Source organism: Vipera berus (genome assembly GCF_964194415.1).
Source record: "Vipera berus genome assembly, chromosome: Z".
Classification (NCBI taxonomy): Eukaryota; Metazoa; Chordata; class Lepidosauria; order Squamata; family Viperidae; genus Vipera; species Vipera berus.
In genome coordinates this window covers 109,711,572-109,731,795 of record NC_138205.1, presented here as the reverse complement: position 1 = coordinate 109,731,795, position 20,224 = coordinate 109,711,572, and the positions used below count along the sequence as shown (strand labels likewise).

Genomic DNA, 20,224 nt, shown 5'->3' with positions numbered 1-20,224 from the left:
AAAAAAGTTTAAAAAAACCCTCTCATATCTCTGCAACATGTCACATTCCAGATTTCTCTCATTCATCTTATTAGGAAGCATTTACTGAGTTATAACAGAGATTACCAATGGCACTTTCATTTTATTCCTTAACTGTCTTTTTTCCTTTTTTATGATTCAGATGTTTGTTAGCATCAATAGCATAATACAGAGTTAAATGCATCTTAGTTAGTACTCAGTCACAGATTGCAAATTGAGTTAATTTGGCAAAGATTAGACATAACTGATCTTCATAATGTACTAGATTTATTGGTTAGAATGATGTCCACATTATTTCAAAATATTATACTTGAATACGTATATGTGCACCCCTAGATACGTGTATATACTATCTAAAGAGAACATTTTACTAATCTTCCAGATGATCCAAAGAGACCGTTAAGATGTACATATAAATTAAATAAACTCTATACACAGAGCTATGCAGAACTGTCAATATCAGTATTGGACAACATTTATTTCACAGTTACTGAACTTTTCTTGAATGAATTTATTACTTTAAGTCCTTCAATTTTTTTTAAGGCTCCTCCACGAATTGGAAGCTTTTTCAGTGCAAGATCTGTATCAGCTAGAGGCCCTCCAGTTAATTCAGAAGGTGTACTTTCCACTGCTACTAAGCGACCAGATGCAACCTGCAAAAATAAAAATGTTGCTCAATATTCTAAAAAAACAAACACAAGATTTCAACTTCATTTCTATTTTCCAATCTGAGAAACAGAGAAGCTTTTAATGAAATATATTCTGAAAGGCAAAGTTTGATTAAATTGGCTTTAAAAATATTTTTGTTGTTCATCATTCTACTTTCTTTATAAAAATTACATCTTTATTTCAAAAACATATCCTTATTTTATAGTTCAGGTTTGAGTATTCAGATTAAAAGTATATTATTTATATAAACATAATTTATAAAGTTAATAGTGACTGAAAATTAAACTGTTATTATATAGACCAATAGATAAGAGATAGGATAGCTAACTCTTCATTTGTGTATTCCATTTGCTAAAATTCAGAAGACTAGTAAGTTTTTGTTGTTACCTGTGTTTCTCCCAATGTCTTTTCTGGACTTCTAAAAACTGCTTCTCCTCACTCTAGTAGTATCTTTATTAAGTCACCTATCAGCATTATTTCCTCACTCTAATAAAGGAAATTTTCATAACTTCTGCTTACTTTCGCAGTATGTAATACAATAGATTGTATTTTTTGTGTGTATCTATGTACATTAGAAAGAATCAAAAGTACCACTACATATGTATCTAATCACATCTATATCCTGATTGATATTTAATGTTCAAATCAAAATCTTTTACAACAATCATAGACAGAAAAATATTAGAGGTCATTTGCACTAAAGCCAATTATTTAATACTTTTAAACCATCCAATAAAAATTCAATTTCAATACTCTTATTTTAACATACTAAATGTATATTGGAAATGCCTTGCTGAAAAAAAGGTTCATACTACTGTAGTTTCAGAAAAGTCATTGATAAAATGGAAACAGGCTTTCCTTAAATTTCCATAGGGCCATGAGCATAATAGAATAATACAGTTAATATTTTGGCACTTTTATGGTTTATCTGGAAAAAATAATTCCAATATAAGTTTGAATATTTTATCCTGATTTATGGTAATGTAATACAAAACGTTTTACAGGAATTTAAAACTTAAATATTTGATTGAAGCAATTTGGCCTAGTGGTTAAGACACGAGTCTAGAAATCGGGAGACCTTCCTTAGCCACAAAAGCTAGATGAATGGGTCAGTCATTCTCTGTCAGCTCAACGCACCACACAGGTGTCCCAAAGGAGCTTTTTCAAGGGGCAGCTGGACTTTCTTGTTTTTCTTAGAAGACATTTCACTTCAGCTCTGAAGAAGCTTCTTGTAGGAGAAGTGAAACATCTTCAAAGAAAAACAAAAAAAGCACCTTTGGGACAACCCTGACCTGGATGACTGAAAATTTCCATAGACATTCACCTCAGAGGTTTGTTGTCATAGGGAAAATAGGAGGAAGGTGTGATGGATATGTTTGCTGACTTCAGTTATATGGAAAAATTAATAAAAGTAGGATATAAATAAATAAATAATAAAATAAAAATTAATTGCTTTAATTTGGATTAGAAATGAACAATTAAAAATTTTACTCACTGTTGTATTTAGGCTTTTAATGTCAGTTGAATGGAAAGTTGCATTATAGTGTTTTATCTTTGGTCTAGAGTTTTCTATAGATTTTTCTCGAAGTCTTTTTGCTTTCTAGGAAAAAAAATTGAAAAATTTAAGTTCATAGGTAAATTAGCTTTTGTTAATGAGAAATTTAATGTCAGAATGATACATGGGAGAATATTTCAAGCCATGCTTTTTAAAGTATCAATACTGTACAAAAGTGATGTGATTATGTAAATAGTTATGCTACGTGTAAAGCATGCTACATAAAATAAATGCACGCTGTCAACAACCATAACAAAAATCAAAGGAATTCTTATGTCCATATTATAGAAATTCTTATTTATTCACTGTCTATTCTTAACATGCTTCTTCATATTTTTATTTTTAATTTAATATTAAATCTATTTTTAAAAATAATAATTAATAGTGTAATGGCTTCATCAGTAAACTATTAATTCAGTTACTTACAGAAATATGAATTTGAAATATATTATCATCCCTAGTGAAGTCTACTGAATAGCTTTCTTACCTTCAAAGCCTCATAATTTGATGTGCGAGCTAAGAAATTTTCCCAAGATTTACTGACCATTTCCTTTTGTTTATGGAGAGAATGAATCTAGAATGGAAAACAGGAGAAGGACACATTCTCAATTCTTTAGAAGTCTTTTCAATGGAAAAAGGATTTAAAGAAAATCCTAGCTTATTGTTTAGCAAAGCATACAGTTCAAGTCACTGTATATCTGCAAATAGTCTCTATTCTAAAGTTCATGTAGTATATTACATATATATCCCATGAAACTGTCACCGCATTAAAGAACTAACATTCTAACTAGTTATAGCAGTTATTTCTAAATGAATTATTGTGCCACAAACTTACCCTCCCATAACATTTTTCCTCCTCCTGAAGTTCCTGAAACTGCTGGCTTTCTAGCATTTCAGTTTGGAGAGAGACTACAATCTTTCCAACGTTTTCAAGAGCTTCAGTAATAAGTTGTAATGCTTCCTGATCAGGTGTCACTGGTCTAAATTTTTCTTTTTTAAGTTCTGCACATACTTCATCCCAGATCTCACCAACCTTTATATATTATAAACAAATGAGATGTTTTAAAATATCGTATTAATTTCCCTTCCCACCCCAATATTATCCAAGTAGCATTGGACAAATTTGTCAAGGAATAATTTTCAAGAAATTTTGGAAAGCAAAACTCAGCAGTTCTTTAAAAACCTATGTGCCACTGTAACTCAAGCTTTTAAGACTATGGTATGAAAGATGAATAAAACAATGATGCTCCCTTGCTCTACACTGACAGATGCACTGAAGTAGGCAGTTCCTTTAACTGATCAAGTTTCTGAAGGTTACTTAGATCAGTAGATTTTTACTTTGCATCAATCTACATTTGTTTTTTTATTATTGTTGTTACATGTCACCTAAAAACTATAATATCAAATATGAAATTAACAGACTCAGTTGTCTAATATCAAGAATTAGAAATGTTTGTGAATTTTTTTTATTAAAATACCTTCTAGTTTTTGCCAATAATGATATTATGATCCTACTTTCAAACAATATATGTCAGGTTAATTCACTGAGAAAGCTACTGTATATTAATAAACATAGGAAGCAAATACTTATTTTTTTAAAGTTAAAATAGTTTTGGGAATTTTAAAATGATGAAATAAAGATACATTTCTCCACATCTACGAACTGCACCAATGAAACAATAGATGAAAAGCTATGGTACTTACCTTGAAGTCTAGGTACCTGCGTATAATAGCAAGTGTAACAAAATCCCTTGCACAGAGCCCAGGCAAGTTTTCAAAACCTGAAGTAATGTATCAATTGTTATTTTTAAAGCATCATTATATTTTAAAGATTAACACTGTCTTAAGGTAAAGGTAAAGGTTCCCCCGCACATGCGTGCTAGTCGTTTCTGACTCTACGGGCCGGTGCTCATCTCTGTTTCAAAGCCGAAGAGCCAGCGCTTGTCCGAGGACGTCTCCGTGGTCATGTGGCCGGCATGACTAGACGCCAAAGGTGCACGGAACGCTGTTACCTTCCCACTGTAGTGGTCCCTATTTGTCTACTTGCATTTTTACGTGCTTTTGAACTGCTAGGTTGGCAGAAGCTGGGACGAGTAACAGGCGCTCACTGTTACGTGGCACTCGGGATTCAACCCGCCAAACTGCCGACCTTCTGATCGACAAGCTCAGCGTCCTAACCCACTGAGCCTTATATTTATGTATAATGCACACATTAGCAAAATGAAATTATTCTCACCAAGCAACACTACTTAATGGCTGATCTTTGAAGTTATAACTGCTGCAGCACCTGCAGTTATGTGATCAGAACTCAGGTGCTGAGCAGCCCTCCTGTATTTACAATGACAAAGGCCTTTTAACATTCCCTACCCCTTATCTTTACCTCTCTGCTCTTTTGACTGCACTGCACAGTGGACTTCTTGGTAATCACGGCAGCACTAGGGCTGAAGTAGAGACCCAGGGCCTTCAGCAATCTCAGCCAGCTACTACCACCTTAGGCCACTACTTCAGCCTCAGTACTGCCAGCACAAGTCAACATGAAAGGAGTGCCACCACCAAGGAGTGTTGCCTACACTGTGGTCAGCCACTCCAATGCCAGAGCACAAAGTAACAGCTGCCCCCAATGCATCCTGCCATTTTCTTTCTCCTGTCCTTAACAAGGTATGCCTATCCTGGCCCTGTGTGAGCAGCTGCAGGCCATGGCAGGCCTTCTTTGCAAGGCTGTGCATGCTCATCTCCAAAGCTTGTGTACTCTTCTCCAGATTCAGTGCTGCCTTCTTGCAATACTTCTGAGGCCTTCCAAATTTCCATACTAACGTTTCTACTGAGCCAGCAAGCAGTGACTGTGGCTGAAGTAGAGATCTAAAGGCAACAGTGTCCAGCTAAGACTGCTGAAGCTCTGGGCATCTACTTCAGCCTCAGCCCTATCAGCACTGTCATTGCTGCATGCCACTCTGTAGGGTAACCAAAAAATAAGACATAAAGATGGGTGAGGAAGTTGAAGAGGTGGCAGTCCGTTACTTTCTGAGATTTGGGATTGAGAGGAACCAAGCTGGGAATGTCATGGGTTGGGATGGAACTTTACCCAATGACCGGTGGGATTCAGATAACATTAGAATAGGGATTGCTATCACTAAGTGACACAGTCACATGACACCACATTTTACAACTACATCATTTAGCAATGGAAATTCCAGTTGCAGTTCACTATTGTTACTTGAGGCCAACCTGTATTTACAGAACCTCTTTTTTACATATTAAATATACAGAAGCATCTTCAAGACCAATTACTGACAATTCTATTACTAATGTTTTGTATATTCCTTACAATTCTGGCTTGTTATATTTTATGTTGGCTTGTGTCAAATTGTTTTTCTGTTATTTTAATTCATCATCTATAATACATGGAAAAGCAATTTGTTGGAAACAAAGCTCATGGCCCTTACCTAATTTACATATTAGACAATAAATTTTTGCCCTCATATTTTCAGCAACATCCATGACAGCAATAGTGGGACAGCTAGCAGGCATTGGAATTACTTCTTGTGTTTTTTGGAACTGGCCAACTAGTGGCTTCTTTGTATCTATGGCATTAAAAAACACTCATTAAAAGCTGTACAACAACAGTAATATTTTAGTGAAATATAATTGCATCCTGTATTTTTTAAAAAATAAAGATTTCAGAAATAATTTCTTAATGCAGATATAATATGATGAAAATTGGAATTGCTTTACTTATGAACCTCTGTAAGACATATCAGTATGGAAGGATCTGCAAAAGCAGTAAAATTCTCACAACTGTCCACATTTCTTATTAGTATATAGCCAAAGAACTATACATGTTTGCAATCAAACATTTTTCGCCATTACTACAGCAGTAGTATATATTTATGTAAATTTCATAAAGTTATTTAACATCAATGCTTCTAATAGCAGATTTCATATTATTCAAAAACTTTCCAGTTTTTTTAAAAAAAACATATTATATTTGTAACAATGTTGTCTGTATTTTAATGTGAGGTAATATATGATTTTAATGTCCAAATATAAATTCAACCTATGTAATTTGGTTGCAGAAAAAGAACACAACATTTGTTAGGAAATCATATTTATTGTATTACATTTTGATCTCTATATTATCTTCACTGGTACGAATCATTATTTTCTAGGAAACTGATGATGTTTATGAAAAACAATCTGAGTTTCAAATGCTATTTCATGGTAAACAAATAATGGGAAAAAGCATGTTCTTATATTTTTAAATAATATACTGGTACATTTTCACGAAGTTCATCTTGTTTCTGATTTCACTAACTGTAGTTAAAGCACAACACAATTCTCAAGTTCAGCCATAGATAGATAAAGTATGTATGCATTTATGTATTATTTATTTATATTTTATAGCTGTCCATATTCCTTAGATATGAACTATGACTTTTAATAATAATCCAGATGTCTACAGAGGTTTATAGTGGAAAACATAATTGAGTTGCTGAGGTGCCCCCATTCTGTTAATTCCTGCTGCCTGCTCTTTGCTTTTTAATCAGAATTTTTAAATTTTATGGATTTGGTGATTGTTTTTTTATATTACTGTTTTGTGTTTTTATTATATGCTACCTGGTGACTTTTTCATGAAATGGCCATAAAAGTATGATAAATGAATCAGATTCTGGTACAAGTAGTCCTTGTTTAGCTACTGCTCACTGAAGCAACCATTTGAAGGTACGACAGCACCAAATGAGGACTGGTCCTCAAAATTGCAGCTGCCACATGCCCCTGCAATCACAATTATAAATTGGGCACTTTGCAACTGGTGCACAATTATTGTAGTTGCAGTATCCCACAGTCAAGTGATCACCTTTTGCAATCTTCACTGCCAGCTTCCCACAAACAAATTCAATGGGGAACCCAGGAAGAAATCAGAAGTCATGGTCATGTGACAATGCTTTTAATGACTGTGTGTAATTTGCCTAATAACTGACATTGGAACTGCTGTCATAATTTGATTTTTCCCAGTGGTTAACTGCAGATCAAGCCTTCTCCTGACCAACTTTTCTATTGACTGACTTACCCACATTTCTTCTAACGTCAAAACATTAAAAACAATTTTAGTCATAGTAGAAGTATCTATATAGGATTAAGAAAAACTGAAAAATTAAGATTGCCTTCAGACGAGTGGTGGGATTCAGCCAGTTCGCACCAGTTCAGTAGAACTGGTAGCTAATTTTTTGCTGCCCAGGCCCAGAATGGACTTCCGGAAATGGCATCAACACAGAGAACAAGTTGTTCACATATTTGAATCCCACCACTGCTTCACACTATGGTTGTTCATGAGGTAAAATACCATGGACCAATACTTACCAACAATTCTTCCAGCTTTATCATGTTTTACTCCCATCTCTTCTTCTTCTTGTCTCCATAAGTTTATTAACAAATTAGCTGCTGTTTGGTCTTTTTTCCCACGCCAAACATTGATGTGAGATACAGTTTTAGGATTATCACAAAATTCAACTAATATTCCAAGAATTAGGTTACATACATTCTTCTGATTTAACTTTACAGAAAAAAAACAGGAAAGAAGGGAAGCTATGAATGAAATAGACCTAAAATATTTTAAAAAATAATTATTACCATTTAACCAATATTAACTACAGGAATTCAAATATATAGAAGATTTTAACATAAAGGTATTCCATAATAATGGAGTGAATGAGAAGCTCTTTGTAACCTGGAATTATGAGACCATGGAATTTTAAATTCATGTTGAAATGTATAACAGTGTTTATTTGGGGATGTATGAAACCATTATATTGAGGATATATGAAACAAATATTTCTTGAAATCCTTATTACCATGCAAAGAAAAATGAACAATAAATATCAAAATTACATACAAAACTTTTATTTTTTTTTAATTTTAAGGGCATTGCATTATGCATAATATCTGGAAAATTTTAACTCCAAAGAATATTTGTTCCAGTTTTAGATAAGTTAATTGCAAGTTTCTAACTTTCACTGTTTTACAAGTATGTTCAAACTGTGAAAGTAATGCTATGAAAAATCAGTTCAGTGCTGATTTGATATTTGACATTTTTGCTTTTTCTTCAATCCTGTATGTAATCTTATTTTTTCTGACAATAATAGGAGATACATAATTTAAGTCCTAGCAAAATTTTTACTTAGATCCTTTACTCCATTTTAGGGAATAATGTTTTTTTAAGAATTTTAAGTTTTCTGAAACCCAGCTATATGGTTTTGAATAAAGCACACAGATAGAATGTACAACTGTTTCTGCAAAGTATTATTTTAATAAGTTTAACAAGCTTGCATGCTTTCAAGACATATTTTCTTGAAGGAAATTAATCTGTTTGATTTATATCCCACTTTTTGCACAGGAATTCAAGGCAGTATAGACAGGAATCCCTTCTATTTTCCCCACAGCAAAAATGCAGCCCCAAATTATCCAGGCACCTTCAGTGGCTGAGGTTGGACTTGAACTTAGATATCCCTAATCTTTGTCCAAAAACTCAACAATTACACCACGCTGGCACTCCTATATTTATAATTTCTATAACACAGCATTACTTTGGCACAGAATAGAAATAGATCTGACTATAATTTTCATCCCTTTTTACTGTCCTAGTGTGACAGAATTAGAATTGAAACATGGTAGTTTTACATCTAAGTAATCACTATAAAAACTATTTTACTGATTAACATAAAATGCTCCTAGAGTATCTGAATAAAAACATTTTCTCAACTGAGAATTTATTTAAAATAGTTGAAAAAGTAATACAGTTAAAATTCTGTAAAGCTTTGAGTTCAAACAATGTAAAAATACATTGTTTGAACTCAATTACTTGCATTCTCTGAAACATCAGAGTCATTGAAAATATTTGAAAAGGTCTTTAGTAAGGTAACAGACAATTTGTTACTGATTTAAAAAAACAAATTTCAATTTAGACAATATACAAGAGTATTCTGTATTTCCCAATAAATGGCTTTAGGCTTTAAAGCAATGTTATATATATTTCTTATGACTAAAAATTCAAGTCATTTCAGCAAAATATTCTCTTAGACTCCCTAAGATGTTTTAAAAAGATGAGCTCTTACTAAATGTTAGCCTTATATGCTAGAGATGAAGTCAATTTTAAGCAACTTTGGTAAATGCTATGACTGTGTTGACTTCATTATTTATTTTACCTGACTTATATACAGGTAGTCCTTGATTTACAACAGTTCATTTACTGACTATTCAAAGTTACAACAACATTGAAAAAAGTGACATAACCTTTTTTCACACTTATGACCATGTGGTTATGTGATCAAAATTCAGACATTTGGCAACTGACTCATATTTAAGGACAGTTGCAGTGTCCCCAGGTCATATGATTACCTTTTGTAAATTTATGACACGCAATGGGGAAGTTAAATTCACTTAACAACTATGTTACTAACTTAACAATTGCAGGAATTCATTTAACAACTCTGGCAAGAAAAATCGTAAAATGTGGCAAAACTCACTTAACAAATGTCTTAACAATTGAGCCCAAAACAAAATTTTTGGGCTCAATTGTGATTGTAAGTTGAGGACTACCTGTATTTCTTATAATGCCATTATTTAGATAACTGTGGTTAATTGTGTTTTTAGAAAAAAAGCCTAATTAATTTTTTGTTAAACTATATCAGGCATGTCAAACTCGTGATGTCATGTGACGTCACGCAACGTATCGTGACTTTTTCCCCATTGCTGGCAATGGGGAGGGCGCGGTTTCATTGTGATGGATCTGGCCTGCGGGCTGGCAGTTTGACATGCCTGAACTATATCTACAAACTCTAGCATATTTTAATATGTAAAGAATTTAACAGAATAACAGAGTGGGAAGGGCCCTTGGAGGTCTTCTAATCCAAACCTCTGCTCAGGCAGGAAACCCTATACCATTTCAGACAAATGGTCTTCTTAAAAACCTCTGGTGTTCGACCATTCACAATGTCTGAAGGCAAGTCATGCTACTGATTAATTGTTCTAACTGTCAGGAAATTTCTCCTTAGTTTTAGGTTGCTTCTCATCTTGATTAGTTTCCATCCGTTGCTTCTTGTCCTGCCTTCAGGTGCTTTGGACACTAGCTTGACTCCCTCTTCTTTGTAGCAGCCCCTGAGATATTGGAACACTGCTATCATGACCCCCTCGTTCTTCTCTTCATTAAACTAGAGATGCCCAATTCCACCAACCGTTCCTTATATGTTTTAGCCTCCAGTCTCCTAATTATCTTTGTTGCTCTTCTGTGTACTCTTTCTAGAGTCTCAACATCTTTTTACATTGTGGTGACCAAAACTGGATGCAGTATTCCAGGTATGGCCTTACCCAGGCATTGTAAAGTGGTATTAGTACTTCAGGTGATCTTGATTCTATCCCTCTGTTAATGCAGCCTAGCACTGTGTTGGCTTTTTTGGCAGCTGCAAATTTAAGTGATTGTCCACTAGGACTCCAAGATCCCTCTCACAGTTGCTACTATTGAGCAAGGTACCACCTATACTATCCTCCTGTATCTTAAGCCTATCTTTGGGAGTGTTGGCTATTCTTGCCACTTTGGTGACAGCTGCAAATTTGATGAGTTACCCATCTATCTTTTTCTTTTTATTTTAGAATTAGGTATAAATTACTTGCAGGCTTTTTCTGACTGTTTAGTTTAGTTTTGCTCTTTTATAAGAGGTTTTATGTTCCTGTTCTGGTTTTGCCTTTATTTCCCCTTTTTTCCTATGTAGTTTGCTATAGGGTACTTTATGTAATTTTTTTATATAGTCAACAATTTTCTTTAAAATACATAGTGTTTTATACTATATTAATGTAGATGTCATATATATATGCACACGTTAAATGTGTTAACTGTAGTATTAAGAAATATTAATTTATTAAAATAATATTTTGATGACTGTATGATACTTTGAGAAGATTCAGTAAAATACAATCAATATTTTTGTCTACTCTTATATAAATAATACTACTTACTAAAAGCAAATCTAATAGAGTGAAGAGACCTTCTTTTTCAAGAAAATAGTCTTCTAAAATAGTGCAACCCATGACACAGCACCTTAAAAAAAATATTTTCAGTTTGTAGGATATGCTTTCAATTTAAACGTTATACTTTCAGTGAATGATTTTCACTAACAAGCTGCAAAGGGAGAGAATTCTAATATAATTAGTCATATACAAAGTTCAAACTAAAGAAAAGGTATTTTCACATTTGATTTAATAATGTTTAATTAAGAATTGCTGTGGCTGTCATTAAATTACTACAGCCTGATTTGGCAAACATTTAATCTCAAAAAATTAATTTAGTTTCAAAAACATCAATGGTTTAGCTAATCCAGTGCTATTGGCACTATGGTTCCAACCTAGGATTGAAGGCAAGAATGCAAAAAGTATATGGATCATATATTTTCTGATCCGTATGCTTCACCTCCCTCCCTCCCTCCCACATTTTTTCATATGCAGGGCAGTTAAAAAGGCAGAAATAAGGAGAGTGGGACTTGTTGAAGTTCAGGTGAGCACAGCAGGGCAGAAGCATGAGGTCCTGTCCTAATGACTGCATTGCTTAACAATGGAAATTCCAGTCCCAGTTAGGGTCATTAAAAAAGGACTATTTGTATTTTCTGATCTGTCCCTCTTCTTCCTGGTGGACTCTACTATCCTGCAATGCTCCCAACCTCCCCTTTGCTCTCTTCTGCATTTCCTTCCTCATCACTTCTCACTGAGTTCCACCATTTCAACTTTCTCCTAAATGCTTATTCCAACTTCCCCCTTGATTATGTCTCATGTCATCCCTATGTACTCCCCTGTGTTTTCCCTATCCAAATCTTTTGCTTCCTTATTTTTCTGCTATGCTCCCTGAAGTTTTCAGTATTGGTTTAAACTTATACATGTGTATGTATGTTCCGTACATATATGAATATAAATGTGAAGAAATGTCTAATATCAGCTTATGTCCCTGAATGTGTTTCTTTTTCTCCTGAGATCCTGGCCCTGTCTATACTTCCATCTATATTCCCACATAACTCTTAAAAACACTCCAGTTTCATACATGAATTTTTTGCCCAGGATTTAAGACTTCCTGCATGCAAAGTACATGCTCCACTTGATTTATGGCAGTTCTCCCATAAGTCAAATTATTAGTGTGAATGATATACGGTAAGCTGTATATTGAAAGATCATTCATTAAGGATCTTCAAAATATTGCCCCTACTTGTACAAAGCACTAGTTTGAATTTAATATTTATACTAGGGGAGTAAACAGGGAGATTAAAGTTGGGTAGAATTTTAAAGCAGACAAATTTATGTCCATTCCTAATAGTAACAAAACTAAAATTAAAAAAAAAATCAGTAATTAAATATCACAACCATTTAAAATTAAATATTTAAAGTCTAAACTAAGAAAATGCTTTTGATTCTTTATGATCCATTGAATTAATTTAACTAATTTGCATGTCTATCTCCCTTCTTTCAAAGATTATTTTTTTTGAAATTGCTATATTTACCATAAGCAGTCCAGAGCACAGAAAAGAAGACGATTATGACCCAGTCCACTATAGAAATTTTTGGCATCTATCTTCATAAATGGAATAAGGGTATCCACTCCTTCCCATCCAAAGAGTTCCTGTTTAATAATGAAACTTACATTATTCTGTAAGAACTATAAATAATTGTTCCTGTCTGTTCTACTTTGCTCAGACTGGATCTACAATATTGTGTCCATTTCACACAATGAACTTTTGAAATCAATGAGGATATACAAACCTTTCTATGGAGATTACTTTCACAAAGAGTTGACAAAATAAGTAAGACATCACTTTGAATCTCCATCACAAGGGCGGAATCTTTATGATTAGTTGTGGTAGTTTTTAAGATACCTAGTGGAAAACAACAATAAGGATGGTTATGACTGTTGCACTAGAAATTATTATATCAGTAGAATACTTTATTTTGCAAATTTAATACATCTAAAACTTATGCATATTATCTTTTAATGTAAAAAGGGAAACTTACTGGAAGTTAGGGTTTTTATTAGGATACAGCATTTTTATTAGGAGAAGCAAAAATCTAAACGGTGATTATGTATGTATGTATATGTATGTATATATGTGTATATGCAAATAATAATAATAATAATAATAATAATAATAATAATAATAATAAGAAGAAGAAGAAGAAGAAGAAGAATAAGAAGAATAAGAATAAGAAGAAGAAGAAGAAGAAGAAGAAGAAGAAGAAGAAGAAGAAGAAGAAGAAGAAGAAGAAGAAGAAGAAGAAGAAGAAGAAGAAGAAGAAGAAGTTGGAAGGGACCTTGGAGGTCATCTAGTCCAACCCCCTGCTCAGGCAGGAAACCCTATACCATTTCAGGCAAATGGCTGTCCAGTCTCTTCTTAAAAACTTCCAGTGTTGGAGCATTCACCACTTGTGGAGGCAGGTTGTTCCACTGGTTAATTGTTCTAACTGTCAGGAAGTTTCTCCTTAGTTCTAGGTTGCTTCTCTCCTTGACTAGTTTCCATCCATTGCTTCTTGTCCTGCTTTCAGGTGCTTTGGAGAATAGCTTGACTCCCTCTTCTTTGTGGCAGCCCCTGAGATATTGGAACACTGCTATCATGTCACCCCTCACCCTTCTCTTCGTTAAACTACACATACCCAATTCCAGCAACCATTCCCTATATGTTTTAGCCTCCAGTCCCCCAATCATCTTTGTTGCTCTTCTCTGTACCCTTTCTAGAGTCTCATCTTTTTTACATCGTGGTGACCAAAACTGGATGCAGTATTCCAGGTGTGGCCTTACCAAGGCATTGTAAAGTGGTATTAGTACTTCACTTGATCTTGATTCTATCCCTCTGTTAATGCAGCCTGTATATGTATACGTATGTATATGTATATGTATATTCTAATGTTACAAGCCAGAAGCTCCTTGAGCAAAGAACCTGTGAATTGCCCACTCTCTAATTCAGATCTCCCAATATATCAATTCTCTGAGGATTCTTATTTCTCTGTAGAGGGCATGAAGGAAGATCACGAAGCCTAAAGCTCCAAATTTTAAAAAAAAACCTATTCCATTGTAGGGAACAAAATAGTTACTTGGCAGGAGTAGGGGCATTTCAGTCAAGATTCTTCATATTGAAGAATACAAATTCTCATCCTCAAAGCTATGAGACTAGAGAAAGGAATTTAATCCAACTGCAAACGTTCCTTTGAATGGAATACTATGAAACATACTGGGAAAGAAATATAAAGTTGTAATCATGCTCTCCAAATATGAAAAATAGCATTCATACCTTTAGATAAAATATATAGAGTGCTAACATTACAGAATTAATATTTTCCATTCTAATTATATCCCTTATGTCTACTGTAAATTCATGCTATTTTTGAACCAACTTGCTGCATATGGTTTTACTAATAAAACAAACAGATAAAACAAACACAACCCCAAGATGATTCCAGACATGCCCTGTTTAAGATTGCCCTGCTATTAAATGTCTTGTATATTAGAAAGGGCTTACAAATACAGTCATTTGAAAAAAAAATGAGGAAAAATGATGTTGTTTTAAAGTATAGTAAAAATAAAACTGAATTTTATTTTTATTCAGACAACTTTAAGTTAATGAAACAAAGTTAATTTCAGATATATGTTACCCAACAGTTGATGAATTGCCCCTTGATCACAAAGGTCAAGATTCACAGTATCATCACCGAGAGATACAATTGGATTCAGGACTCTCAAGCAGAAGCGCATCTGTGCAAGTTTGGTGCCACGACCACCTGTTCCATGGAAACTATTACCTTGAGTAAAGAAGGGATCTGCAAAGAAAATTATACGTTTTATTTCAAAGTAGATTATAAGGCCTTTCATATTAATATTGAATAATTTATTAATTACAATTACATTATTGTAAATATAAGCACTCTACTATATTACTATAGTATAGATATTTCCACAATATTTAATCAAGTATCTAATTCTATAATTCTAAAGTTTAATTGAACATATATTCTCCCTAGGAAAAAGGAAGACTTTATCATGGCTCTTTGAAATACTGGCAAAAATATGCTGTACATCTGGCTTCAATCTCCAAATCTACATGGTGGCAGAGAAGTGCAGAAATTCCTTGCTATCTATATAATAATTTAAAAAAATATTTTTGCTGAGTTTGTTCCCAGAAAATGTTGCTATGTATTGCACTTAACAGTAGTAGTTTAATTTAGTAAGTTTTTCATTTCAAGATTTTCCATATAGTAATCCTCAACTTGTGACCACAACTGAGCCCAAAAGTTTCACTGCTAAGCTGTTAAATGAGATTTTGCTCCATTTTATGACCTTTCTTGCCACAGTTGTCCAGTAAAATCCTGCAGTTGCTAAACTAGTTCATGATTGTTACATGAGTCTGTCTTCCCCATTGACTTTGCTTGTCAAGTCGCAAAAGCACATGACCCAGGACACTTCAACTCTCATAAATACATGCCAGTTGCCCAGTATCCAAATTTTGATCCTGTGACTGAGGGGATGCTGCAGTGTGAGATCTCTTGCTCTCTTATAAGGATAGAAATTATGGAGAAAACCAAGCAGGATGAAACCAAGCAGTTCTTAGCCTAAAAGCAAATTTAGCTCTATATCAAAAATCACAGCATTTCATTATCAACGGCAATAGCACTAAGACTTATATACCGCTTCATAGTGCTTAACAGCCCCCTCTAAGCGTTTTACAGAGTAAGCATATGGTCCCCAACAATCTGGATCCCCATTTTACCAACCTTGGAAGGATGGAAGCCTGAGTCAACCTTGAGCAAGTCAGGATCAAACTCCTGGCAATGAGCAGTGAGTTAGACTGCAATACTGCATTCTAACCACTGCGCTATCACGGCTAAAAGTAATTTGCCTTATTGACTCACCATTGCTCACACACCATTCTAGAAACAGCAGAAGGCGAGTATTTCCTTGGCACAGCATATAGTCTTCTATCAATAAGGGAGCCATTGTTGCTAATGTAGCAATAGCAAGAAGCTGTAATTCTTCATACTGTGCTGCAGACATATCAAGTGCTCCTCCCTTTTCATTTGGTTTTAAATAATGAAACAAAGCCAGTATAACCTTACCCTCATGCAACAGCTAAACAGGGAAAGGAGATAAAATATAAACTGAAAAGAAAAATCAGTTTGAATAGTAATGGTGTAACAATAACAATATATTTTTGACCTTCTTTAGCTAGTATATACAGAAAGCTTGTTTTTAAGTTATATTTTGTGTAAAATTTGAAATGTAATGCTCCTTGTATACTGTTGGTTTGCCACTTTTGATAGTCACAATGAATGTAAAGTGTATATGTGCTGATACCAGTCATTCACAACTACAACCAACACCCATATTCTCATTCTCATTCTCTCTGTCTGTCTGTCTGTCTCTCTGTCTCTCTCTCTCTCTCTCTCTCTCTCTCTCACACACACACACACACACACACACTGGATACTGCTATTGTATTCCTCTGATTATTTTTTTAGGGAAGTGGATATGCAGGATATAATCTGTTTAAAACTGTTATTCTATGCTTGGTACTTGACAGTAATGTGTTTCCACTTGACTCTATGAACTTATACAATTATTGGACTGTTAATTTATTTCTCACTGAATAAAATTATTTTAGAATAACATTCTTCTGAGGTAAAATATTTGTCTATGTAATTTGACATCTAGAAGCGACATAACTGGCACAAAGCTTTTTAGTTGTAGTAGCTGAACATATACCAGTATTGTCAATTTCAACATAAATATGTATTTACAGACGTATTAGTAGAACTCTCTGAAAACATGTACAGTAGTATTAAAAGTCTTGATAATTATGATTCCATCCAATTATGTTATGACTTACCTGAACAGAACATAAATCTTTTGCTAGTACGGTAAGCATGTTAAGCAGCAGCTTTTTCAGCTCAAAGTCTTCATAGCAGGAAGTAAACTTAAGACCTTTTACCAAAGGATTATGACTTTTCACTGTGGATGAATTATAAAATTATAAATAAAAATCCATAGCTCACATTTATATGATAGTGTTAATGGTTAAAAAATACTAACCTTCATCAAAAGTGGCAAATAGTATTAATTGCTTGGCAAATCCAGTTTCCTAAACACACATACATATAAAGTTAAGATATGTACAAAAACTTGTACTTGTGATATTTTTAAAATTTATAATGGACTAAAACACATGGATATATTTTTAACAGTGGAATGGATGGATGAATAGAAATTACTTTTTAGAAAATATAAAATGGCATTTGAAAATCAATGTTAACAGACATTTGAAATGGACCAATTTATGATTATTCTTTGTTCAGGTCTTAAAAAGTAACAGAATTATTAATTTTAGCGATATTGCAAAGCTCTGGGATAAGAAAACAAAGAGTAGATCCAATTCTGAAGATGAAATATAATTTTCTGAATCCTTTAAAAATGGATAATGTCTTCATAAAGACAATTTTATATACAAAACTAATTAGAAAAAAACAAAACAAAACCCAGGCATTTTATTTCTCTTGGTTGGAAAGACAGACTTACAATAAAGCTTTCTTATGATCAGTGAGAAATGGACCATCTATTAAGGAGTTAACTCTTCATCAAAAGAATTATATTAGGCCAGAAGATATAACCTTGAAGTCAGAGTTTGCCCAAGGCAAAATGTGACAATACAAAATGACAGTTGAATAACAAAGGAGAAAAAGAAGAAACATACAGATGTAGTAATCTTTAGTTCATAAGTCACTGAAAAGTAAAAATTATGCATGTTCAGGCTTTTATTATTCACACTTTCTTAGCCATTTTGTATACAGCAAATTCATTTCACCTTTTAACAGCTGGATAACAGATCTATAATATTAATACGTAAACTAATGCACAGTAGCAGAAATATGATAATATGATACAGGAAAGTATATTTTTAATACAGGATAAAAGTACTAAGGTAAAAGCACACACAGACAAAAGGGGAAAAAAGAAAAACATTATATTTGATCCAATAATATTTTGCAACATCTATCAGGTATAAAATTTGAAACTCACTTTAAGGTAAGAGGAAAAGTCAAGATTAGAAGATTCCTATCTCTTCTATAAGTTTTTCAGTATTGATTCTGTTTTCACAGTAGTTAATTTCTTACTTCTGTGTCACAACTTCTGAAACACTATCATTTAATAAACCTTTTTTATAACTTTATTATGCCTGCCATATTTTACTGCCATCAGTGAAAATATAATGCATGTTTTTCTTTATAGTATAGAATTGCAAGACAAGAAATAATTATTTAGAAAAACATCAAGTTAACATAAATGTGTTTTAAGGAAGAAAGGCTATGCTATACTAAAAAAGCTGGCACTATGATGTTAACAGATGTATCTAATTCTCAATATTTACTTTTAAGTGTCCAAAATTCAAAACCAAGAATACATACGATCATTGGAGCTCCTGGATTCTGAGCAACAAGGGTAGCTATCACCAAAATGTCATTTCTTAACTGACGATCATAATGGCGGAAACCATGTATAAGTAGATTAGTAAATGCTTCCTTCAGAGCACTAAGGAAAACAACATAATTCTATATTTTAATATCTATGCTTTTTCTAATTGAAAATATAATATAATTCCTAGATATTAAAATTCTAAACACTTAAGTCCTCACTTAAAGATATTTATTCAGTGTCTGTTCAAAGTTAAGACAGTGTTGGATGAATGGCAGCTACAGCTGGTCCTCTAACTTGTGGTCACTGCAGCATCTCCATGTCATGTCATGTTTTTTGTTTGTTCTTTGGTTTAATACACACCAAACCAATAAATGTTACACAGCAAAGGTTTAGAAGGCAGGTAGCAGTTAGTCCATAATCTATTGATTTCATTATTTTAATAATAAAATAATTTATTTTACATCAATAATTCAAATAGAATGAAACATTAGTAAAAAAATGCTTCTTCTGCTTTATTTTTAAAGTATTGAAAAATACAAGATAAAAATGTCAGCTTCTAATTTATAAACTAGCATGTAAAAATCTAGGTTTATATATAGTATTTTATATATATGCTTAACTGTACACATTCCAAGTTACTGAGCTGGTCAATAATTTGGTCCTTGGAGGTTTTTTCTAATAAATTCCAAAGGATTTCTGAGGAACGGAATAATAATTGCCCAGAGGGGTCAGTGTCATTCAGATGAGAACATAGTATTCTTGGTGCTTGAGCTTTCATCATAAGTTTACAATTTGCTTCTGAAATACAAAAATACTCATAATTAGCTCCCTTTGAATTGCCAGTATTTTACTGAAAAAGGCAGGGTGGCTCAGTGGGTTAGGACGCTGGGCTTGTCGATCAGACAGCTGGCAGTTTGGCGGGTCGAATCCCGAGTGCCGCGTAACAGAGTGAGCACCTGTTACTCATCCCAGCTTCTGCCAACCTAGCAGTTCGAAAGCACGTAAAAATGCAAGTAGAAAAATAGGACCACTACAGTGGGAAGGTAACAGCGTTCCGTGCGCCTTTGGCGTCTAGTCATGCCGGCCACATGACCACGGAGACGTCCTCGGACAAGCGCTGGCTCTTTGGCTTTGAAACGGAGATGAGCACCGGCCCCTAGAGTCGGAAACGACTAGCATGCATGTGCGGGGGAACCTTTACCTTTACCTTACCGAAAAAGAGAGTAAAACAGACAAGGATTAGCTACAATATTTTAAAAATATAAATCATACTAACCAGAAATAGAAAGATGTTGTAAAGTTTTAATGATCCATAATTTCTCAGAAAGTTGATTTTCAACAAGTGTTAGTGATAAAACCAAAGTCTCTGCTAAACCTCCAAATTCTACAATCTGCTTTTTATAATTTGCAGTTGTAGGTTGATAACCTGTATTAAGAAAAATGGGAAGAAGTCCATCAAATTACTTTAAGGCAAACTAAAATGTTTCTGATTTTATTTA

General features: G+C 33.6%; 1 protein-coding gene across 1 annotated transcript in view; it reads right to left on the bottom strand.

Moving 5' to 3' along the window:
• Nucleotides 1–494: 494 nt before the first annotated feature.
• Nucleotides 495–20,224, bottom strand: part of CFAP69 (cilia and flagella associated protein 69) — a gene marked incomplete at both ends in the record, with an annotated part of 40,671 nt that continues 20,941 nt past the window's right edge. The window contains 17 exons of the mRNA XM_081343860.1: nucleotides 495–671; nucleotides 2,183–2,287; nucleotides 2,730–2,816; nucleotides 3,078–3,275; nucleotides 3,947–4,023; nucleotides 5,686–5,823; nucleotides 7,601–7,793; nucleotides 11,249–11,330; nucleotides 12,775–12,893; nucleotides 13,034–13,146; nucleotides 14,915–15,079; nucleotides 16,169–16,385; nucleotides 17,143–17,264; nucleotides 17,346–17,394; nucleotides 18,716–18,839; nucleotides 19,346–19,523; nucleotides 20,002–20,151. Of these exons, the coding sequence (XP_081199986.1) occupies nucleotides 495–671; nucleotides 2,183–2,287; nucleotides 2,730–2,816; nucleotides 3,078–3,275; nucleotides 3,947–4,023; nucleotides 5,686–5,823; nucleotides 7,601–7,793; nucleotides 11,249–11,330; nucleotides 12,775–12,893; nucleotides 13,034–13,146; nucleotides 14,915–15,079; nucleotides 16,169–16,385; nucleotides 17,143–17,264; nucleotides 17,346–17,394; nucleotides 18,716–18,839; nucleotides 19,346–19,523; nucleotides 20,002–20,151 (2,294 nt within the window). The remainder of the gene's footprint in view (nucleotides 672–2,182; nucleotides 2,288–2,729; nucleotides 2,817–3,077; nucleotides 3,276–3,946; nucleotides 4,024–5,685; nucleotides 5,824–7,600; nucleotides 7,794–11,248; nucleotides 11,331–12,774; nucleotides 12,894–13,033; nucleotides 13,147–14,914; nucleotides 15,080–16,168; nucleotides 16,386–17,142; nucleotides 17,265–17,345; nucleotides 17,395–18,715; nucleotides 18,840–19,345; nucleotides 19,524–20,001; nucleotides 20,152–20,224) is intronic.